The 17937-nt window shown below is 33.9% G+C and overlaps 1 protein-coding gene across 1 annotated transcript in view; it reads left to right on the forward strand.

Annotated features, from left to right (window-relative positions):
• The window catches only part of BMPR2 (bone morphogenetic protein receptor type 2), a 199081-nt gene that overhangs the window by 145240 nt on the left and 35904 nt on the right, over positions 1-17937 (forward strand). Inside the window, exons 4-9 of the mRNA XM_059393221.1 lie at positions 2501-2611; positions 3327-3418; positions 6384-6614; positions 7331-7445; positions 11689-11849; positions 12822-12969. Coding sequence (XP_059249204.1) covers positions 2501-2611; positions 3327-3418; positions 6384-6614; positions 7331-7445; positions 11689-11849; positions 12822-12969 — 858 coding nt within the window. The remainder of the gene's footprint in view (positions 1-2500; positions 2612-3326; positions 3419-6383; positions 6615-7330; positions 7446-11688; positions 11850-12821; positions 12970-17937) is intronic.

The raw sequence follows: 17937 nt of genomic DNA on the forward strand, positions 1-17937 counted from the left end.
GTGGTGTCCTCTTCCACTAACTGCATTACCAAGGATAAAAGCAGTTTTAGGTCTCTTCTGTCTTAGAAAGGGGTTGTCACATACTAGCATCTTAATATATTGGCTTCTTTGTGTCCTTAGCTCTTAATGAACTTTAAAGAAAAAGCTATGATTTTGTAGGCTTATTAGGTGTCTTGTTAGGTGTCTTGGCTTATTATTAGGGTGGAAATAAAATTTGTTTGCATCTTTTTACACCCTAAACAAAATTAGAAGTAACTTTTTTCACATTTTAACATATGATGTATTACTTCACCCTATAAAACTTATGTCGACACAAAAATCTATATACGAATGTTTATAGCAACTTCATTCATAGCTGCCAGAATTGGAAGAAACCAAAGTGTCTTTCAGTAGATGAGTGGATAAATGCTGGTACATCCATGCCATCCATGGGATATCATTAGCTGATAAAAAGCAGTGAACTATTCAGCCACGAAAAGACATGGGGGAAACTTATATGCATATTGTTGAGTGAAAGAAGGTAGTCTGAAAAAGCTACATAGTGTATTATTTCAACTATATGACATTCTGGAAAAGGCAAAACTATAGACGCAGTAAAAATATCGGTTGCCAGAGTCTTGTGGGAGCTGGAGGTGAAGAATGAATAGGTGGAGCATAGGACACTTTAGGTTAGCAGAACTACTCTGTATGATACTGTATTGGTGAATACATGGCATTATGCATCTGTTAAAACCCATAGAACTATACAGCACAAGGAGTGAAAGCTAATGTAAACTATGGACTTTAGTTAGTATATCAGTAGTGGTTCATCAGTTGTAACAAATACACTACACTGTATCAGTCTGCTCCAGCAGCCATAAGGGAAGAAAAATAATTTTTCTTCTACCCTTCTAGGTTCTTCGCTGAAGGTGTCATGTCCCCTATACCACCATAATGAAAAGACAGTGTAACAGGAGAAAAAGAGGTTTAACAACATATACACTTTCTGCATACATGGGACATACCCAGGAAAACTGAGTAATTCCCTAAAATGGCCCAAGTCGCCACCCCAAATATTATCTCTAGTTAAGCCAAAGGAAGGGGGGTGGAAAGGAGGTTAAGGTAAGACAGTTACGGTAGGTTACTAGGAAAAGCACAGTAAACGAGTATATGTTTGCTGTGCACATTTAAGTCCATGCCTTCTCTATTGATGAAGGTTGCTAGAGTTTTAGTCATTTTCCTCTTTAGGACAGAGAGGGAGATACCTTACAAATGGAGATTTTCCTTATAAATGTAAATGTCTCTTACAAAAGGGCAACTTCTTATTTTTCAGAGTTTCTTCGGTGTTCTTAAAAATACCCAGCTCAAGATAGTCATGCTTATTTTGGGGGTACTGAATTCTGCTATCCCTCACAGCCACAACAAAATAGAATTGACCGTGTTGCTTAAACAACAGAAATCTATTTCCTCACAATCCTGGAGGCTAGAAGTCCAAGATTTGGGTGCTACCATGGTTAGGTTGTATTGAGAACTCTCTTCCTGGTGTGCAGATGGCTGCTTTTTCACTGTTTCCTCACATGGTAGAGACAGAGAGAAAGCAAGCCCTCTGATGGCTCTTCCTATAAGGCCACTAATCCTGTCATAAAGTCCCCACCCCCCTGGCCTCATCTGAACCTCATCCCAAGGGACCCATCTCCAAAAATCATCACCTTGTGGGTTAATGCTTCAACATACGAATTTTAAGGGATCACAGTTCAGTCCATAGTACATTTTGTTTATTCATTCATCAGTTTATGAACATTCATGTTTTTTTCACTTTGGGTTATTATAATTAGTGGTACCATGAAAATTCCTGTAGACGTGTTTGTTTGAATACTTGTTTTCAATTCTTTGGGGTATGCCTAGGAGTGGAATTGCTAGGTCTTATGGTAATTCTATGTTTAAATTTTTGAAGAACTTCCAAAATGTTTTCTACTGCATTTAATGATAATTTAAATCATAATTTTTTTAATTGTAGCCAGCCCAGTGTGTGTGACTTGATATCTCATGGTAAAATGAGCTTTTATATGCAGCTTTCTTCCTATAATTTTGTATGTTGGAAGTAGGTACAATTATCATTATGTTGAAGTCTATTAAAATCCAAAAAGTACCAAAGAAAAGCCAAATAACTTGCTAAATGCCACTGAGAGAGTGGTGTTGAATCAAGATTTAAAACCAAATGTGATTCCAAAGACTGTTCTCTTAAATATTCTATTATTCTGCCTGAGCTGTTCCATGATATAATAGATATTCAAATAATAAGCACAACCAACAGGTGTTTCAGTGTTGTAAATCTGTATAAGATCATTTGTGTGGTTAAAAATATATAATTTGCAATTATCACAGATTTATTATTAATTTTTCTTTAATTTCCTTTGATGCAAAAACATTGATTTGACTATATATTGACACAGGCTTTCTGTCAGTATTTAACAAACTACTGAAAAAAGATGACTCTGTTTTTAAATTTGTCTTATTTTAGGTCCACCTCATTCATTTAATCGAGATGAGACAATAATCATTGCTTTGGCATCAGTCTCTGTATTAGCTGTTTTGATAGTTGCCTTATGCTTCGGATACAGGATGCTGACAGGTAAAAATATTACCTTTTTTCCTATTGTTTATTAAATACACCATTTAATAGGAATCAGTTTTCTCCTTTTTAAAAATCTCTGCGCTCCCATCCTTATCTCTTCGCAAACATTTTTCCTAGTTTTTGTGAAAAGTTAAAAAAATGTCCAAAATACCTCAGCTTCAATGATTATCACATCGATATATTATCCATAGCCCTGCTTATCACATCTTTCTGAGGTAGTGGGTTATTTTGAAGTGAATCACATATATCATTTATCTGTAAAAAAACTTTAGTATTATCTCTGAAATATAAGGACTAACCACAATACCATTTTTCACATCTACATAAATAAATAAGTAATTCTTTAGTATCATCAACTGACCAGTCAGTTCTACTTAACTTTAGGTTTGATGAGCTTTTTAGGAAATCCGTACCCATTCATTCATTTGAATAACTTTAATAAAACCTTTAATGTTTCTGCAATATTTTAAACAAGGTCTGTTGTTGGAATTATCTCCCAAAATTCAGCTTTAATATTATTATTCATCATTCTTCATTTATAGATGGACTCTTAGTTTAGTAAATAGTTTTACTCTTGGTGACATTGGGCATAAATCTTGCTGCCTTCCCTTTTGTAGCTCTTCTTTTTAACTAAATGTAATAAAAAAGTATAATAAAGATCTTCATTTTAAGAGAACCATATCTTGGTAACTTCTTTTTCCCACTTTTATAGGAGACCGTAAGCAAGGTCTTCACAGTATGAACATGATGGAGGCAGCAGCATCAGAACCCTCTCTTGACCTGGATAATCTGAAACTGTTGGAGGTAAGATTGTTCTTAGATATTATGGGCTGTTCTTTCTGCTGTCGTAATACATCTGAGACAGTAACTTTACTCACTTACTACATCATTCATCCATTTATTCCACTAACATTTATTAACTATCAGCTTAGTGCCAAAGCCTATTGTAAGCACTGAGGATATAGGAACAGTACAGATAGTCTCCTTGAGGCTTATATTCTTTTTTCTTTTTTTAAAGTTTTATTTATTTGAGAAAGAGAGCCGGGGCGGGGCGGTGCAGAGAGAGAGGAGAGATAGAATCTCTAGAAGACTCCTGCTGAGCTCAGAGCCCTTGCACCGTGGTGCTCCATCCCAGGACCCTGAGATTATGACCTGAGCAGAAATCAAGAGTCAGCCAGCCACTTAACTGACTGAGACACCCAGGCTCCCTTTGTGGTTTATATTCTAGTGGGAAAAGAGTCTACAAACAGGTTAAACAAATAAATGTATATTATTTCTAGTAATAGTAGTAAATGTTATAGAGAAAAGTAAAGCAGATAAGAAGATAAAAATATGGAAATAGAGTTGGTAAAGAGAGTATATTTAGAAAGGAGACAGTATATTTAGGAAGGAGATGATCTTTGAGTAGAGACTGCATTGATATGGGAATAAAGAGATGAGGTTCTGAAAAGAATATACTTTCAAGCAATCCATAATATATGGCTAATGAATATTCCTTGTCTTTGCATATATTATGTATTTTTATAGGTACATGCAACTGTTATGTATTATGTTGGATTTAATTTTCATTTCGTAATATCTCAGAGCCTATGTTAAAGTCTTACCATGATGATTATTTTTATGATCATTACTAGAATAAGTAAACTATGATCCCCAAACTAGAGACTATTAAATAATATATATGATAGATTTGATTATATAAAACATTTTAGGAAACCTCTGTTTAGAAGAAAAGTACAATACATAAAGTTAAAAGATTCCAAAAAAGCATTTCAGCACATGAAAAAAAATTGTTCAAGAGCTGGTATAAATCAATAGTAGAAACAATCCATAAAAAATGGACAAAAAACATGAAGTGCCAATTCACAAAGGAATTAAATGTAACTTTTAAATGTATAATAAAATGTCGAGTTTATTAAATTAAAAAAATACTAATTAAAACCATAGAATATTATCTTGGGCTGAGTAAAACACTCCCAAACATTGCTGATTTAACTATATATTGATACAATGTTTCTAAAGGGCATTTTATCAGTCTGTTATAATTTTAACCTAGAAATAGTGAATGAAATATAATGAAAATCCTTAAATAAATGATAGTAAATTCTTAACCTGTTTCAGTAAAGTGAAAGAAATATCCAGAAGCCAAAAATGAAGATGCACATGGGTTGCATTTTGCTGATTTTATTTTTTTTATTGTGTCCTGGATATTAAGAATGTTATATTGTGGATACCCTATGTTCTGTTAGGCAGTTCTTTCTTTCTTTCTTTCTTTCTTTCTTTTTTTTTTTTAATTTTTTTAAAAAAAGATTTTTTTTTTTTAAGATTTCATTTATCCGCTTGACAGAGAGAAATCACAAGCAGACAGAGAGGCAGGCAGAGGGAGAGGAGGAAGCAGGCTCCCTTCGAGCAGAGAGCCCGATGCGGGACTCGATCCCAAGACCCTGAGATCATGACTTGAGCCGAAGGCAGCGGCCCAGCCCACTGAGCCACCCAGGCGCCCATCTTTCTTTCTTTCTTTAAGATTTTATTTATTTATTTGAAAGTGGGGGGGGGGCACCTGGATGGCTCAGTTGGTTAAGTGGCTGCCTTCTGCGCAAGTCATGATCCCAGGATACTGGGACTGAGCTCTGCATCCGGGTTTCTGCTCAGTGGAGAGCCTGCTTCTCCCTTTCCCTCTCCCTGCTGCTCTGCCTACTTATGTTCTCTCTCCATCTCTCTAATAAATAAATAAAATCTTAAAAAGAGAGAGAGAATGAGTGAAAGGGAGAGCATGAACAGGGAGAGAAGCAGACTTCCCTGCTGAGCAGCAAACCTGACATGGGGCTCAATCTCAGTACCCTGGGATCATGACCTGAGCCGAAAACAGACACTTAACCAACTGAGCCACTCAGGTGCCCCCTGTTAGGTTTTTCTAAAGTGTGTTTGTTTCCTCTTTTTGTTTTAATAGGCAGTTAACTTGGTTGGATATGCTGCAAACTCATCTCTTAGGTAAAAGCTCAAATCTCAGCACAATTATTTTATCTTTAGCTGAAATTGGTCTCGTGTATTTGCTAGGTTTCCCCCTCTCTCACTCTCTTTTGTGGGATTCACTTTCCAGAATCTGTGGTTGCCCTTAATTCTGTCCTCTGGTTCCTAGGGCCAGAATGATTATGGATTTTCTATTACAGTTCTAGCTCCCCTGCAGAGTGTTCTTTCAGCCTGCTCTCAGACTAAGAGATATAAAAATGGGTAGTAGTTCACCCTAGGCATTCCTTTCTAAGTGTTGACTCCCAGAATCTACTTCCTTTATGTTCATTCTCTAGCACTTTCAGATTTCTTTTTAAAATTTTGTTCAGGGGCTCCTGGGTGGCTCAGTGGGTTAAGCATCTGCCTTTTGCTCAGGTCATAATCCTGGGGTCCTGAGGTTGAGCCCCATGTTGGGCTCCCTGCTCAGCATGAAGTCTGCTGGTCCCATTCCCTTTCCCCTCTCTCCCCTCATGTTCCCTTTCATTCTCTCTCTCTCTCTCTAATAAATAAATAAATTTTAAAAAATTAAAATGAAATTTTGTTCAGAGTTCATAGTTGTTATCTGTGGGAGGTCTGGGTGTGGTAGGACCTTCCTGAGCCATATGAGATATGGAGTTTATTAGTTTCTTGACATTGAAGTAATTTAAACTATAAGCAAGAGAGAGCTATAGTCTACATTTAGATTTATACTTTTCTAGAAAATTTGATTTTCAGTTGTGATATGAATTAATATCTTGCTTTCTTCAAAACAAATTTATAGCTGATTGGCCGAGGTCGATATGGAGCAGTTTATAAAGGTTCTTTAGATGAGCGTCCAGTTGCTGTAAAAGTGTTTGCCTTCGCAAACCGTCAGAATTTTATCAATGAGAAGAACATTTACAGAGTGCCTTTGATGGAACATGACAACATTGCTCGCTTTATAGTTGGAGATGAGAGAGTTACTGCAGATGGACGCATGGAGTATTTGCTTGTGATGGAGTATTATCCCAATGTAAGTTCTTTATAAAAATTAAAGTGACATTTATATTAGCTGTCAATCAAATTTTCAGGACTACTGCTCTGTAAAGCACTGGTGGTTTACAACTGGTTATTAATGGTCTGCAGTGAGATAAGGATCTCACATCAGAATGTGAATCAACTAAGTTACTGGTTAACTGTTTAATTCACCTGTCTCTGTCTCTTTCTCCCTCTCAGCAAGACTTTCTCGATGAAGGAAACAGTGTTTTGATTGACATTCATTCTGGTACAAGCTCCTTATCCCTGTCTGGTTATAAATAGTTTGTAGAAGAGCACCTTGAGTAACACTGACACATATATATTTATGAAAGCTTTCTGTCTTATACTTGTAAAACAAAAAAATATAATTTGTATTTGTACTGGTAAGAGATACATTGTGAAGAAAGAGTCTAAAAAACTTTTTTCTATCTTAATTTGGTAAAGGAGCATTTAATGTGAAATAACCTTTTATACTTTTTAATATTGGAGAAATAAAAATTAATAATGTTTAAATTATCCTTTCATTCTCTCCTCCCCTTTCTACTCATGGAAATGTCTCTTTTGAGATATTGAAATGTCATAGTTCATGAGATATTCATGGAATCCTAACCTACTTAAAAACTTTATAAGGCTGTTGCTAATTTATCTTGTCCTGTACAGGTAAATTAATTCCATTTTTTTTTGTATGTGTGTACTTTTTCCTTTATATAGGGATCTCTATGCAAGTATTTGAGTCTCCATACAAGTGATTGGGTCAGCTCTTGCCGTCTGGCTCATTCTGTGACTCGGGGACTGGCTTATCTTCATACAGAATTGCCACGAGGAGGTAAAACAATGAATAGAAGACGAATGACACCCATATAGGGTCAAAATTCACAAAGGGAAATTTTATTCATATCTTCAAACTAAGAATATATTTTATTTAATAGCAGATTTATTATTAAACAGCTGTTTGAAAGATCTGGCATGATGAAATGGATTTGAAATGTAATAAGAATAAGAAAAAGAACTTAAAGACTCTAGAGAGGTCATGGATCTCATTGAGATTTTTATTAGAGCTCTGAACACCTTCTTAGAAAAGATACATGCATAGTATACTTTTAAGAATGCTCTTTTGATTCTAATGGTTCACAGACCTTTTAAAATCATCATGCACTTAGGTTAAAAACCTCTTAGCTTAAAAACCTCTTAGCTAGGCTATACTACATTTCCTTGCATTTATTTGCTTATTTAAATGAAATACAGTGCATTGCCAATTCTTTACTTTTAACATCATATGGACTTTATTCTGTGGTTGGTCTTGAGTATAAAACCTGTGTGTATAATTCAGTGTTTCTTTTTTATAATTTTTTTTTTTTAATAATTCAGTGTTTCTCTTAGCTAGAATTAGGTTTGGTCATGTCTGTCAGGGGAAAATAATAGGCTTTAATAAGAATGGAAATTTTTTCCCATGTAAGAATTTAGAGAGAGGTGGTCTAAGATTGGCTTGGTAGCACCATAGAATTATTGGAGCCTTATTATTATCTCTTCCATTATTCTTTATATATGGCTAACGTTTCCAAGGTCACCTCATTGTCCATCTTGCTATATATCCGCTAATTAGTAGGAGAAAGAAAGGGAAGGTAGAAGAAATTATAGCCTTCTGTCTCCAGAAGTCCTACTCTTGTACTTATGTTTTATTTTCCAGAACTTAATTCACACTTAACTACTGCATTTATCTTCAAGAGATGCTGAAAATACAGTTGTTATTATTATTGTTGTTGTTTTTAAGCTGAGTGTGTTGGTATCTCAAATAATATTGGATTCTATTACTGAGTAGAAAGAAGAAAATGCATGGTGGGGATTTCATAACTGTGTGGTTGTATTCTTTGCCATAACTCCAGTTTTCTTTAGCACCTGTGTGCCTTTTTGCTCCTTGTTCAGAGAATCTCTTTAATTTCATTTACTTTCATACTTTGTTTAAAAATACACCTCCCATCATAAGCTTGCTTCAAAACTAAATCTTTGTTCTTTTTCAAGCTTTCATCCCTTATGGGATTTTTCTTGTCATACTATAGCACAGAATATTGCTTTTCCAGTTTCTCTGACCTCTGTAGATAAGAGAATCGTTAATGTATCAATTTCTTAGATCTTTGTTCTATTCTGTAATAGCATGGATCATCTTTTCTAGCTGCTGCTTCATATATAAATAATTTCTCCTGAATAATTTATCACTTCATTTATCCTGACATCTTGCTTTTCCTGAATACAGAATTGACCAATCTTATTGCCTATGTCAGCAATTTATTCTAGTGCTTTAGCACATTAATCATTTGGACTGTGTTTCCTTACTCTTAAATATTATTGTAATTCATTGAAAGAGCTGACTTAGCACAGAATTTAAAATACCACACTAATCCTCCTTTTTAAGACTTGCATGATTCAGCAAGGTTTCAAGTCAAACATTGGCTGAAAAGAATGATTGCCATCAAATAAGAGTTTTATTTAATGTAGGTGTTGCTCTCAAATACTACCTAACTAGTTAACCTCTTTATTTAAATTGTGTGCATGTGTGTTTGTGTGCGTGTATATATATATATATTTTTTTATATATTTATATATTATATATATATATTTTATATAAAATATATGCTATTGCAAAAATGTTAGTACCTATTTGATTTTTTTAATGATTTTATTTATTTGACAGAGATGGAGAGAGCAGAATATGAGCAGGGGGAATGGGATAGGGAAAGCAGACTTCCCGCTGAGCAGGGAGCCCAATGGGGGGCTCAGTCCCAGGACCCTGGGTTCATGATCCAAGCTAAAGGCAGACACTTAATGACTGAGGCACCCAGGCACCCCTGATTTTTAAAATTGGAAATATACTATAATATTTCAAAATATTTAAAGTGTTATTTCACTCTTTTTTCAGAGAATGCTGTTTTTCCCAGTATCTTCAGATGTAACTTTGCTATTTAGCATAGAAATTTTATAGTAAGGAATAATACTATTATTGGTTATTCAGCTGTTTTTTGCTTCAGAACAAATAAGGAGGAGTTGAACCTGTTTGTTTATTTGTAATTGTCTTTCTTGTGAATTTTTTCTTTAGAATGTCTATGAATCTTGTTACCATACTCTCCCCAGAAAAATCTAACAAAGATCATATAGCTCATAGATCACTCAAATATAAACAGAAGATTACTATTAGCTAGTACATCCTTCCAGGTCCTTTCCGTGTGTGTGTGTGTGTGTGTGTGTGTGTGTGTGTGTGTATGTGTGTGTGTGTAAATATCCACAGAGAGACTTTTTTATTCAGGTTTTATTTTTTAACACAATTGAAATAATATGTCCTGCTTTTCTTTGAGATATTTTCCTGTCACAGTGCTGCTACCCAGGGCAAAATCACTGTATATTTTGCTCCTTTCTCTTCATCCCCTACCCCCAAATAAAAAGGATTAAAAGGTATACCGAGGAGAACTTTAAGGGGAAAAGTCTCTCAAAGGGCAGTCTATAGTTCTTCCTCTTGAATTGGTGATAAATCCTCTCTTCCTTTTCTTCTTTCTCTCTTACCTCTTTTGTTCCCCTTCTCCATTTCTTTTTTTCTTTTTTTTTTTCCTCATTACATAGAAGAAAGTAATATCCTGTTTTCCTCTCTGGCTGTCTCACTGATTTGTTCATTGCCCATTCTCCCCATTATTTGCCTGGTTTCCCTAAGTATGAGATCTTTTAGTTTAAGTATTGATTTGGGGTTAATATACAAATATTTTCCAAATATAGAAACATTTTTATATCTCTATAAATTTTGTATATAAATATCACCTCAAGATTATACCATATATACTAGTATTATGGTTTTATGCAGAATAAGAAATGTAACTCTTCTAGGGGTTGAACGAATCATGTTAGTACAAACTTTAGAAAACTGGACCATGAACTGAAAGGGGAGAAAGTGAACAGGAAAGATCAATGATAACTACCATTTTTTAGATCCATGGTAACTACTATTTTTTCCTCCAGTTGTGCTGTGTGCTCTTTTTTAAAAATATATATCAAAGGAATCATTATCCTCTTTTTAGTTTCACTGCTGGTGAAATTGCAATCTGATTTTCATTAATGAGAGTAATGACTAAATGCTGAGCCTATTCGTACCTAAATATAAATACTCAGTAAACTTATCATTGACTTTGTTCTGATTGCTCTGTTTCTTTTTATACCTAGAGAGTTATTTTAAGTTTAAGAAATTGTGGTATAGAATTTTTTTTCAATTCAAGAATAATATTTATATAAGGTTTCCTTATAGAGAGGGAAAAATACATTATGCTTTTCATGAGGTACCTTAGGTTAGATACATGTATGCCAACTCTTTTAAATTCAGGTAAAACATACTCTGTTTTTGCCTTCATGGAATGAATGGTCTAGTGATAATAGAACGAATATAATAGTGCTTTGCTTCTCTGTAAAATAAGAAAATAGGTTTTCACATCTTGCTGAGAGAGAGCAGCTCCTCTCCTCATTCTCCAGGTCCATTGGAAAACTATTCCTAGTTTGATTTGAAAAACTGAGGTGGGCTTAGAGACAGGGCTAAACCTGAGGACAGAACTGGGATGTTCAGTCACAGGTTTGATCTGTTAAGCCATAGGAGAATAGTACAACATACGTTTACAAATTTTGGAGCCATCTCAGTTTTTCACTGATAGTTATTTTAGACAAGCTGACTTTAAAAAATTTTTATACTAAATATTTCTTTCTCTGTTGCCTCCTTTTACTACCCTAGAAATGAGGAGAAAAAACCCAAGTGTATGTTAAAATAAGAAGCAATAGCATGTTGGCTATTCGCTTGCAGCTAAATATTTAAAGCTTAATTAATTATACATGCAACAGTAGTTTATGTTGCAAAATATAGTGAAAATAGTAATGATTATGAGTTGAAACTTTGCTTTCTTGTTTCCTTTTTTGTTATTAGAAAATTAATGTTCAGAAAAATAATACAATCATCTATATTTATGTGGTTCCTATTATATGCATGCTTACTTTATGTCCAAGAGTGCTATTTAAGCATTAATAAATACTTGAAATTATCTAAACAGATCATTATAAACCTGCAATTTCCCATCGAGATTTAAACAGCAGAAATGTCCTGGTGAAAAATGATGGAACCTGTGTTATTAGTGACTTTGGATTATCCATGAGGCTGACTGGAAATAGACTGGTACGCCCAGGGGAAGAAGATAATGCAGCCATAAGTGAGGTGAGTATATACAAAATGTATAACTCTGACATACCTTGGGAACATAATGAATGGCATTAAAAAAATCAAGACAGGACAGTTACCCTTACATGCTACCAATTCAGCATATTAAGAATTACAAAATTAAAAAATATAAAAGACATTATATGAAGTTTATCAGTTATTTATGGAAATCACTGCCATTCCAACTCATGTTTGACAAGTATTTGGAGGAAGTGTTTAGGAACTGACTTTTGAAAGAGTAACATTGCCAGTTTGAGATAGGACAGTCACCTTCTGATAATCACCATTAAAATGAGGAACACATCCTTCCTAACATTTTTCTCTGTATTCACATACATATGTCAGTGTGTGTGTGTGTGTTAATATATATATCTTATATATTTATATGTAAATAAATATATAGATATAGATTTTTTTTAACTTAAAACAATTTTTAGGGGTGCCTCAGTAGCTCAGTTGGTTGAAGGTCTGACTCTTGATTTCAGCTCAGGTCATGATCTTTAGATGGTGAGATTGATCCCTGCCTCGGGCTCTGTGGTCAGCATGGAGTCTGCTTAAAATTCTCTCTCTTCCTCTCCCTCTACCCCTCCCCCTGTTTTTGTGCTCTCTCCTTAAATAAATAAATAAAATCTTTAACATTTAAAAAATTTTTTTAAATATTAAATGGTACATGTTGTTGTATAGTTTTCTCATTGTGTCTTAGAAATGTTTCTGCTTTGACATACATAGGATGGTATAGTGCATTCTTCTTGATTGATGAATAGTATTAAGTAGGATGGATTTCCCATAGTTTAATTATTCAAGAAGGGCATTTTATAGGTAAAAAATTTGGTATAGAAGATTTCAGTGACATGTTTAGGATCAAATAACATATCATTGATATGAAATTTATGTACAACCTCTGATCTAATGTATGGCTTTCAGAATATGCTATATTCTGTCCTGAAAAATATCACTGTAATTTAACAGGTTGGCACAATCAGATATATGGCACCAGAAGTCCTAGAAGGAGCTGTGAACCTGAGGGACTGTGAATCAGCTTTGAAACAAGTAGACATGTATGCACTTGGACTCATTTATTGGGAGATATTTATGAGATGTACAGACCTTTTCCCAGGTAGGAGAATTGCTATCAAAAATTGGTATATGTTTAAAGTGAAGCAGTTTTATCTTCTTTTTCTACCTATATTAAATAAGTCAACATTTTTGCTTTTACTTTCATTTAAACCTTTAGTTCATTGCCATCTAGTGTTCAGAAGCATCATTAGCAGAAGGATGTCAATCAGGAAAAATTTTTAAAAGGACTTCAAGTTTTGCATCTGAGTGCAGTTTAATTAATTGCTCATAATAGCTTATCTGTGTTTAGTTTGGTCTCTGATTGCTTTAACAGTCATGGTTGTCCTTATCCAGCCTCTGAGCATTTGATAAGCTACACTTTGAATGTTTCCTCAATTGACCCAAGTAAAAAATTAGAAACAATGAATTAACTATTGAAGCACTTTTTTCTTTCTTTTTCCTTTATTTTTTTCATTCTCCATTCTTTTGTTGTTGTAGTTAAGATTTTTATTTATTTGACAGAGATCACAAGTAGGCAGAGAGAGGCAGAGGCGGTCAGGGGGAGGTAGGCTTCCTGTTGAGCAGAGAGCCCAACGTGGGTCTCAATCCTGAGGCTTGATTCCAGGACCCTGAGACTACCTGAGCCAAAGACAGAGGCTTAACCCACTGAGCCATCCTGGCGCCCCTTCATTCTCCATTCTTGACTTTGTGCTTTCCTTCCTTTCTTTTAATGAAAGAACACTCATATAATATGAATGCTTGTTTGAGGCTTATTTGAATTAGCCAAGTGATTTTATAGTTTTTATCTTTTTGTTAGAATTATATTACTGTCCTTATTGTCCTATAAAAACTTTAACTATCAATATATGCATTGCATTCTTCTAGATGACATACAAAATGATTTGATATATATAGCTTCTATCTTACAGAAATAACATTAAAAGCACAGGAAAAGGAAAACAGTCAATTGAATCAGCTTTAGACAAATTATGAAATGAAGCTATTGAATAAAAACAAGGATTAGTGGTAGGGTTGAATTTTTTGGCTTTAAAACCTTTAAGCACTTAATAGTTTATAATTCTAAAAATAAAATAAGTTAATTATTTAGATTGACTACAGGTCCATCAGTTATTATTTAGAAGCATTTTTCCCTCTTTAATTGGAAGTATGGAGTACTCAATTGAAGTATTTTTCTGGACATAGCAAAACTGCAGTAGTATCACACATATTATTGGAACTTTTGCAACTTTTTATTTCTATTATTGGAATTTGGCCACAGATTTTTTTTAATACATCCTAATCCAGAATATTTTGTTTTTTAGAAGCATGTCTGACTAAAATGATTCTTATACCAGCATTAGTATATTGCCATCAACAACAGTTTTTGGACAACTATTGCAGTCAGAGAATAACTATTGCTTTTGGTCTGATAAATAATAAAGAGCAATATCAAGTGTTTGAAAAGGGAAAGGCAGAGTGCCTTGGTGGCACAGATGATTAAGCATCCAATTCTTAGTTTTGTCTCAGGTCATAATCTCAGAGTCCTGAGATTGAGCCCCACATGGGGCTCCATCCTCAGCATGGAGTATACCTGAAGGTTCTCTGCCTCTTCCCCATGCTTACGCGCGCTCTCTCTCTTAAATAAATCTTTAAAAAAGAAGAAAAAAGAAAAGGGAAAGGCAATTCAATCTTATTTGCCTATTATTTTAGTAACATGTAGGATGAATTGAAATAGAAAGAATTAAAGGCAGTTTAAAAAGGGGAAAGACAGGCTCATTCAGTAGAGCATGTGACTCTTGATCTCTGGGTTGCAACCAAGAGTTTGAGTCCCATTTTGGGGGTGGAGATTACTAAAAAAACAATAGTTAAAAACCGGGAAAAGAAATAAGGCGTTACTGTTTAATGGATACATAGTTTCTGTTTGGGAAGATGAAAAACATTCTAGAGATGGGTAGTAGAGATGGTTACACATTATTAATGTACTTGTTACCAGGGGACTAACTATATGCTTAAAAATTGTTAAAATGGTAAATATGAAAATAAAAATAAAAGAAAAAAAACAAGAGTTGCTATAAGAGATCCTATAATCTTGGATATGGAAATTGATAAGAAAAGGCACATGTATGAAAATGTAGAGGAGAAATCTGTCATTCTGCTTAGCTATTAGAAGAAAATCTAAGGAATTGGGAAATACTCAGAGATCAAAGAAATAGGGTGGCAGCCAGGAACTTGGGAAAAAATATTGGTTTACATTGGAAAGGTGAGTTAGTTATGGAGACTTTTGGATGGGGTATTGATGGGACAACTGCAGAAAAAATTTTTAAAGAATTTTTTTAAATTAGGAGGATTTGAGAGAATTTAAAGTGTTTTGGAAATTATCTATATACAGATGGTAAATGGGAACTTATGAGTGAATGCTCTTTCCTAAGAGAACAAATGAAGAATGCAAAAAAATTGAGCAGTGAAGACTGCATATTGGGGGACCTCCCTGTACCAGTAGGTTAGTTAAGAATACCATTGGTCAGAAAAATAGTGAGAAAACTAAGAAATAATATCTTGGAAGTCAATGTTAGAAAATGTTAAGAACCCATATTGATAGCAGTAGATGTAATATGAAGTCAAAAGGAAATACAACTGAGGAATGATCTTTGAATTTGAATTGGAGGATGTCATTAGTATTCTTAGAAGAGATTCTGTGGAATAGAGAAGACAGAAATGTTACAGAGTATGGAAAGGAAAAGTATTAAGACAGCACAGGAAGAAGATTTAGGGTACTCTTACAAATTTTAACAATGAAATGGGAGGGAGTTGAATAAAAAGGATCCCAAAAACATACTAATCAGCATAGAATAGCATGTTATAATGATACAATTCTTGGAAAACATTTTTTCAAACTTTTATGGTATACCTCCAAATGCAGTACATGCTGTATTATTAAATGTAAACATTATGTTACGTAGACTGACTCTCAGTAAAATATTTGCAAAATAAAGGAATAGGTGTCTGTATTACAAAAAAGGAGTGAAATACTGCAATATTTATAAAAAAGAAATATGGAAGGAAGAAAGAAAATAGGAAAGCTAGAGAAAAAAAAAGAAAAAAGAGAACAAGCATAATTTAAGAAGGGAACTAGAAAGTTCCTAACTGCTTAGAGACATAATTAATAAATAGCAAATGAGGTGAGAAGAATAGTGCTGATATTCGTAGACATTTGATCTGTTTTGGACAGTTTGAAAGAAAATAGGATTATAAAACTTCCCTTGAGCAATCTACTGATTATAAAGTTTTAAGGAAATCCAGTAAGACTATTAGAATTCATGATGATGATGATGATGATGTCACTGACATTCATTTCTTTATATCTCTAGTGCCTAATACTAAGTTAGCTCTAATCTATTAAACAATTAGATTTAGAGCCATGAAAATTTATTAGAAAATTGACAGTTCTTAATGTTACTTCATTTACAAAGTAAGATTGTTCATCAGTTTTATTTAGCAGGTTTTCTAATTTTATTTTAGACCTGATTAAAACAAATAAGTAAAATTGTGTATTTTTAATTATTCTGAACCAGCATTTGGGAAAAAATAAGAAATAGTACTTAGAAGATATATATGTGTGTTGTGTTTATGTCTCAGAGAGACAGGTAAGATATACTACTAAATATCTTAGCGTTCACAGATACTGTGGGTTGAGGTTTTATCAAATGAGGTTTCATGGATGAAAGTGATACACTAGCAGGATTGAATCTTTCAGTTTTGTCTTTCGAAGTTCAATATTTGATGGCAATAAGTATCTGCTTAAATGTTTAGAGTATGTGAAAATATCTCTTGTATAGATAGTGCAATACTCCAAAATTTGGGGGTTGTACTGCACAAATTATAGAATTAACCTTTGTAATATAATCTTTCTTAATATTGGAGGAGAGCAATTGTTTACATGTTGTTTTGAATATCCAAATTGAAACAAAAATTAAAAACATGTTTATAAAGTACTTTCTATCTGGATAATTATAACTTTTATATTATCTCCATGTGAGTGAGATAAGGAAGACAGCCATTGCCATTTTGCTGACAGGAAAATTAAAACAGAGTAAACGACTTTTCCAGGGTCTCCTCAGTGGCTTAGTCAGTTAAGCATCTGACTCTTGATTTTGGCTCAGGTTTGATCTCTTGATCTCAGGGTTATGAGATCAAGCCCCGTGTTGGCTGGAGCTTGCTTGTCTGTCAGTCTTTCTGTCTCTCTCTCAAAGTAAATAAATAAATAAAATAAATGACTTCCTGAAGAAAGATGAAGCCAGGATTAGAGTTTAAGTGCCTTATCCTACATTCTGGTGTTCTTCCTTCTAATTTATCTTGTCATTTTAATGGGGTGGGACTGGTGCCAGGAGACAGGAAGAATCTCTCTCCTATGTTTGTCAAGATTTTGACTAGACCATTGGTTTTCTGACTGTTGGTCCCAGAGATCTTCTGTATGCTCAATATGTTTATTAAGTTTAATTTGATAACATTTTGTAAAAATCATGAGCTTTTCATCACAAGCAGCTAATTGTGCTTACTTGGTGATAAATAGGGGTATTAAACAGTGGTAGAATAGTTAATGATACTTAAAAATCCTTGATCTAGATACTGTTTCTTAAGAGGATTTTTAAAACATATCAATATATTGATTTTTCTATTATGGCCATTATCATAAAAATTTTTGTGACATTTGATACAATCTGGCTGGACTATAGTAGAGATGGTGACCTATTAAGACAGCATGACTATACATCCTGTATGCTTATATTTGGTTGTACAAACATTTGTTGTACTAGATCTTGGACTTTTTCCTCATATTCACCACCCTTGATCCCTATATGGGATAAGAATTCAGCATTAAGTACAACTTATGTATATAATAACCCCCTCAATTTAGTAATACTAGAAACCATTTAAAAACAGCTATGTCCACTGTTGAAACTACCACTTGATTTATCAACAGACGTTTAACTTATCAAAGGCTATTCTAAGTAAAGCATTTATTAATAAT

This window comes from Mustela nigripes, chromosome 3, assembly GCF_022355385.1.
Source record: "Mustela nigripes isolate SB6536 chromosome 3, MUSNIG.SB6536, whole genome shotgun sequence".
In the NCBI taxonomy this organism is placed as follows: Eukaryota; Metazoa; Chordata; class Mammalia; order Carnivora; family Mustelidae; genus Mustela; species Mustela nigripes.